Source organism: Miscanthus floridulus, chromosome 13 (genome assembly GCF_019320115.1).
Source record: "Miscanthus floridulus cultivar M001 chromosome 13, ASM1932011v1, whole genome shotgun sequence".
Classification (NCBI taxonomy): domain Eukaryota; kingdom Viridiplantae; phylum Streptophyta; class Magnoliopsida; order Poales; family Poaceae; genus Miscanthus; species Miscanthus floridulus.
The window spans coordinates 83,856,263-83,863,469 of record NC_089592.1 but is presented as its reverse complement, the minus strand read 5'-3'; the positions used below and the strand labels follow the sequence as shown (position 1 = coordinate 83,863,469).

The 7,207-nt window shown below is 44.9% G+C and overlaps 1 protein-coding gene across 1 annotated transcript; it reads left to right on the top strand.

Moving 5' to 3' along the window:
• The first annotated feature begins 823 nt into the window (after positions 1-823).
• LOC136498901 (uncharacterized) lies at positions 824-4,343 on the top strand. The gene is made up of 3 exons (XM_066494607.1): positions 824-3,109; positions 3,378-3,778; positions 4,206-4,343. Exons 1-3 carry the CDS (start codon positions 824-826, stop codon positions 4,267-4,269), a joined length of 2,751 nt encoding a protein of 916 aa, XP_066350704.1. The 3' UTR covers positions 4,270-4,343.
• Positions 4,344-7,207: the final 2,864 nt, after the last annotated feature.

The following is a 7,207-nucleotide window of genomic DNA, read 5'->3' as shown; positions in this document are numbered from 1 at the left end:
CACATACATACTTGAATCATGCAGCATAGGAGCACGTCATGCTTGGCTCTGTGGCAACCTAGTACACAATAGGAAGACAGGATGGGCCACACCAACCGTTGTGGCACATGACCTGTTCTACCAACTTCGATAGGTGCACGGCCGCCGCCCGCCTGCAGACGCCTGCTCCCATGACCTCCTTCACAAAATCACAACTGCAAAAGGATGATGCCAATAATGAAAGCGGAACGCGATGGTGCCAACTTGAGGGGCCCTTATGAAGACTAGCTGACCTGTAGGACCCCCTCGGCTATATAAGGGGCAACAAGGGCTACATTTCTTCTTCTTCGGCACCTTAGCCTCCTTCGAAGCCTTCATAACCCACATAACCTTCAAAATTTCCAAACTCTCTGGCTCTTGTTTGTAACACCTACGACAGACTCGAGCGCTTGGACTCAGGAATGCAATCCATCTCACCCGATTAGAAGTAGGCCACCTTCCCTAACTAGTACAAAACTTGAGTCCCTGATAGTGCTAAGCCATCAGAACCAAACGAGTGACCACAGATTTACTAGTTGGTGGCTGGCCCAGATAGTCACATCCCTACCTCGCTTCCATACTGCCACCTCAGAAACCGGTTCGGATGAGATTTAACAACCAGCACACAGATGAGGAGTTTGTACATACAAAAGAGGTTTTTTCATGTGTGTCTGTTTGTTTGTGACTTTGTCTGAACTTTCGCTTTGCACTTGTCAGGATTTTTAGCCGCAACTACAAGTCGGACAACCAGTGGTTGTTCGGGACGACAAGGGCACTAAGATGGACTAACGTGTCTTCCATTCGCATGTTAAGGCGGCCACAAGAAGGGAATGAAGTTGTGCTGATCATGGGTTTGTGGATCGACCTCGTTATCTGGTTACCTGTTGTTGGACCTATGTTCGATGGTATTCTACAGGTGGCGTTGCTAATCGTTATGAGCAAGATGCAGCTCCGAGGTGCTTCTCAGCAGACTAGCCGGTCCCAGCGGTGCCGACGACTATTGCTGCTGTGGGCTGTTCTGATTGCTTATATAATTGTGTATGCTCTCAAGTTAAGTCGGGCTATGGATGATCTCGAAGTTCCCATGCTTATTATGCCATTCAGAGCAAGGACAGATTACGAGAAGTATTCTACGCCCGAATTTGAGCTTGCCTCCGCGTCAACAGAGCTACTAACAATGGTGGTGGCAGCGTTGCTTCTTATTTCAAGGCCCCGAATAATTGCCCACCTAACAAGTATTTCTTTGGGACGCAGTCTACTATCTTTGGCCAAACTGGTTTCAGCCATCAGCCTGGTTTTTGGTTCGATGCTGCTTGTGTGGCCGAAAGCATTTGAAGTTGGCGATCATCAAGTAGTAGACCCCAATAGTTTCATCATATCATTGGCAACAATGGTACTATCACTTGGCAGCCTACAGACTCCGACAACAGAAAATTGTAGTCTGGTTATTGGCCGCTGGATCGACGTGACCCTACACATGTTGTTCCTTTGGTATTTGACTGTAGGTATGTCTATGCTGCTTGATAATGTTTGGGGTGTACAACTGTCTCTCGCTGCATCCATTGTATCTGTGGTAGCTGTGCTACTGATTGAGAATTTGCAGATCCCGGCCGCTGTCCTTCAGGTCATGCTCTCGTCTTCGCGGATTCACAACCTGCAGTATGATTATCCCCAGCCAGCATCAAACTTGGTGCCAGCGATCGAAGTCTTCTATGTGCTGGCAATATGCCAAGGTTGTTTCTACATCACAGCAAGCATCCTCGGGCTCTTCTCCTTCTTCCCACGAAGAATGCTTGTCCGTCAGTCAAAACTCAGAGGTCAGCGGGGAGCCAAAGCCATCGATCTATACTACGAGTCTGCCTACTCCACATGCATGGAAACTGGCTTGTTTGCTGCAAGAAAAACGGTGAGCCTTGCTAGCTTCGCCGAAGAGTCCCTATGCTCCAGTTCAATCGAAACACAGCTAGCTGGTGTTCTCCTTCTTGGCAACCTCCTTCATGAAAGCTGGGGAACCGATTCCATTGAAGAGATGAGGTCAAAAATCATCAGATCCAATAAAACACTTTCCACGTTGATTGCCATGCTCGGCTGGGCAGATGAAAGACACAGAGATATCCGGCTAACGTCCGCAAGGATTATCGCCAACCTCGCTGACAACGTTACAGTTGCTGATATTCCGGGCACGCTGAAGGTGGTGTGTTCGCTCCTTGATGATGAAGAAACTTCAGGGCAAACAACTTCTGGTAATGGAGGAAATGCAGCAGGTAGCCAACCTACAGACGATGAAGAACTAGGGCATGCACAAGACAGTAATGGAGGGTGCATTTGGGTATGTCAGTCTTGGCAGAGGATGAAAGACAAGTGGTTCATTGTGGAGAAGCTGCCCTTGGCTGATCAGGAGTCACTCCCCATACTGGGCATGGTAATTCTGGAGAAGCTAGCTCATGATATCAACAATTGTGCAGAAATTGCCAATGCGTCATACCTCATTTCCAAAATTATAGGGCTCATAAGTTACAGAGACGACAACGAAAGTAGCAACAATGAGCAGCAGTGTTTGGTGATATGTGCATCGCTGAATTTTGTCAGCAGGCTTGCAAGCACCGGAGAGAACATTGGGGTAACACTTCGGCAAGAGCTGTGCAAAAACTTCTTTTTACTGAACAACCTCGAATGTGTGTTAGAGGACAGCCGCAGCAGCCCTGAGCTGATGAAACTGATGATTGATATCTTAACCAAGCTTGCCTTGGATGAGGACGCAAGGAAAGAGATTGGGTGCTGCAAGATGATTGTTTGGAAACTCATGCATGTATTTATTGGGAAGGATGGATCAACCAATGCTTACAATGATCAGTCCCTGCGAATGGCTGCAGGGGAAGCACTTGCAAACCTTACAACAGAGAGCCCTGCAAATTGCTTGGTTATCTTGGAAGTAACAGGATGTGAAATTATCAAGGATCTCAAGAACATGTTGTGTGAAGATGAGTACATATATGTTGCCGCAAGTCTACTGCAGAATATTTGTGCGCATGCCAAAGATAAACTGCGCCATCAAGATGTAAGCAACCACCTGTCATCTGCCTTCCCAATGGTGAGTCTCTCTATCGCTACTAAGAGAAATTGTTAACAATTTCGGCGTGTTCATTATTGTTATTGTCAATGAAGTTTCTTGCTTAAAATTTGAAGTATATGGGTATAGAAGAACTTCTTATCACTGGAATTTAGTGGGTTAAAAAAAACTTAACGTGAATTGTGGTGGTTTGTCATATATTTGGTTTCGTATTGTTTGGCCATTTAATTAATTAATTTTGAAACAGATGTCATTACCTAAAATTTTTATCACACCACCATTCATGCAGGTGATGGAAAATATAATGTCTGCGGAGGGAAAACACCTGGAGGTCCTGATCGGCCTCGTATCACAAATCTGTGACATGATCCCAGAATCATTTATCCATGATCAGCTACAGTTACGAACCAACCGATCAGAGCTTGTTCAGAAGCTGGTTGGCACACTCAATTCCAACAGAAAACCAAATCCTGAATACCCGAGAATGAGAAGGGTCATAGTTGAGATGGTGATATCTATCGTGAAATTTTGTCCTCGCTATGCAACTATATTGAGAGAAGGGGGGATGATGGAAGCACTGTTCAAGGTTGAAATGACCCCATCAAAAGTGGAGAAGCACAGGGTCTTCTTTGGCAACATAGGCGTTATTTTGGAGAGTGGCCCATCTCTGACTGCTTTGGTGGCCAAGGCAATAGCCGCGCTATAGCGGTGGGAGAAGCCTGCCGCTAAGCTATTGGTCTTTTTAACACTACGACGACTTTCGCCGCTATTTGCCGCTATAGCGCCGCTATTTGCTGCTATAGCGCCGCTAAATGCTATGACGATTTTCTACTTATTAGTTATCATTTGCTACTAATTTGGTATTTTGGACGGTTAAACTTTCATGAATCATGTTGTAATGTCATTTGGTATTTGGTAATGTTACCTAGAATTGTGCAACCTTAGAAACATATTTGTGTTCATCGAATTTCATATTTGCTATGTTTTTTTATCAATTGCTGGTGTTTTTCATGTTTTTTTTTTATAAAAACGCTATCTGGCATAGCGCCGCTATAGCTGCATAGCTTCTGGGAAAAAGTTGCCGTTTTTTTTCAATAGCCCGCTATTTTAAACATTGAAAAGGATTAATTCATTCTGCAGCTCCAACTATTGCACTTAACCAGACGACCATGCTTGATTAATCATCATGGTTGAATATTCATCGTGTTGCTATTATGAATGCATATTGTGGCTATTTGGTAATATGTGTGTGTGTGTGTGTGTGTGTGTGTGTGTGTGTGTGTGTGTGTGTTGTGTCTAGAGAGACCATGGATTTCTTACTTATATTATCTCGTACTCCTGAACTCTTTTGTGGCTTTGTATTATCCGTAATATTACTTCACTCTTGAATACCATAAACTGATGCATAATAAATCACAGAGGACAACCGACCTTTTTGTGGTGATGAAGCGTGAGGATGTTATATTGAAGGTGAAGGGTCAAGACTAGAGGTTCTCTACCATGGGACAAGACTACTTGAGGAAGGTGCAGCTCAAGTAGTCTAGTGTCTCAAGCAAACCGTCAATGAAGGGCGAGCATGCGAGGAATCAAGGTTGTTCGTTTCTATAACGGCAACATATAGATAGTTTTTTTTTGTGTGATTTCATTTCTATTAATTTGAAGAGTGCATGCAGACTTTTTGCTTCTTATCTTGTGATTAGCAAAAGTTTTGTTCTACATTTTTATGTTGGGATAAAAAGGGTAGAAAAATACACAATTAATCTCTAATCTTGTGATGAATCATGAGGAGAACATCTACCATTAGATATGCAGCAGAATTTAAAATCATACACACATTAGACACAATGATATATGTGGAAAACCTCCTCAAGGTGAGGAGTAAAAACCATAGGAACAACAACAAAGAATACAAGGAGTCGTCTCTAGAGCATCTAGATGATTACACCTACAACAACACATCCCTGAAGTTACAAACTTAACATTAACTACACTTGTAACAAGAGGAACGATAGCAACTAAACAAAGAAGTCACATATTCTATCCTCGTCGGTAATCAGTTCACATCTCACAAATTAAAGCTCCACTGTGCACAAATTTTAGTTGACATGTAGCTCCACAAGTCCCCTAACTATTGACCAAATTTCACCTCAATCGGATACCGTTTCACCATCCAAAACAATCATCTAACAAAACTGCTCTGTCTTGAAAATGTAGTGACCCGAACTGATAAAACCCCTCACAAATCTGGTGCTCTACTGAACTAATCCTTAGCCAACTTGACAGATCAAAGTACTATAAGTGAGAAACTAGTGCATCGAGCTTGGTACCAATCCAACCACGTTTGAGCCTCTAATCACCGGCTTGAAGATGACCGATTCAGAACCATCAAATCTGGACCGATTTTCCTTTCTCCTTCTTTCTTTGGGGGGGGGGGGGGGGGCGTGTGTTCTGGTTTCACCTCCCTCTCACAGCAGCAACAGCTAAAGCAATTGATGCTAGGGTTTATGATTTTTATTCCATCCAAGTATCGATCTTCACCGTTGATTGCACAAAAATCAATGACTCACAAGAACTGTACATGTGAGCTATATTTGTGCTGCTTCACCTGGTTTATTAGTTAGTTGAGACAAACACATGGTGAGTGTTAGACATGACTTTTTTTTAAGCTCAATCAAGTGATTTACACATCACTATGGGACCATATTTTTGGAAAGCACGTGGAGCTCATGAAGTCATGAGCCCATCCGTCGACCACACAACACAGCCTGTATGAGCCATTTTTTCGTTCAAGATCAAATTCATTTGTTTTTTTTTCTGTTTTATTGTTTCTCAACATTTCTTATACATAAAATTTTAAAAGTATTTTCAGGTATAGGAGGCGTCCGTCCATTCGGACGCTAACAAAATCTCTCTACTGTGCTCCACCTCCACCGCGTCGCGCGCCTTCCATACTTCGCCTCCACCACGCTGCCCATCTGCACAACAGCATCCGCCCGCAGCGCTGTGCCGCTCCGCCGCTCCACCAAGCCGATGAGCCTCCACGATGGATGCTCCAGCAAGCAGACAAACGGAGGAGCTTCATGTGATGCCGCCCCGCCGGCGAGTTGCTCGTGCCGCTGCCACATCGATGAGCTCCATGCGCCACCATCAAGCTCCGCCACAACGAGCCTCCATTTGTACGAGCAACAAGGTGACATTGTGCTAAAAGCGTATGTTGCAAGCGTATGTTTTAAGTGTTTCAGATATTTCAGAGGTATGTTGCAAGTATTTTATATCGATGTTGCAAAACTAGATCAGGATGTTGCACATGTTGCAATGGCTACACAAGTATATTTCATGTGTATGTTCCAAATGTTTCATCTGTTTCAAATGCATGTTGCAAGTGTTTCGTTTGGATGTTGTAAAAGTAAATCTGGATCTTGCATATATATGCAAGTGCTTTAGATGTTTTCATATGTACGTTGCAAGTGTTTCATCTGGATGTTGCATATGTTTGCAATGGTTACACACGTGTTTTCAAGTTTTGTCTGGTGTTTTGCAAGTCTTTCATACGTATGTTGCAAGTGTTTCATCTGAATATTAGAAAAGTAGATCGAGTGTTGCACATGTTGCAATTGGACCAACCTAGCATAGCCGTCTGCTACAGCAGCTGGGGCGCCGCCGAGCGGATGTAGACGCCTGGATGGGTGAAGCGGAGGGGGCACGAGTGTTCCCCACGTGGACGCGTGAAACGAGGTGCAGGCGTGGGCGTTTGTCCGGACGTCCAGGCAGGGGCGGAGCTACAGGGTGGACAGGGTGGGCCACGGACCACCCCGTACATTTGGCCCAAAGTGTAGTACCCCTCAGTGTTTGGCCGTGGACTCTGCTGGGCTGGCCTATGTGCTTCTGCTGCCGAATCCCCCGATCGAGCCTGAAAACGAAGTCCAAGTGACGTCCGCGTCTCAGACTCTCAGCGGCCTGCACCTTGGTCTTCTGACTCCAACCGGCAACCGTCCAAACTCGTACTCGGCGTCTCGACTCTCAACTATCTGTATTTGCAGCAGCAGAGCAGCCGTCGGCTGCCCGGTCATACGTCGGAGTCAGAGGCAAGGCTAGCAACGCACAACCTGTATGTTGATC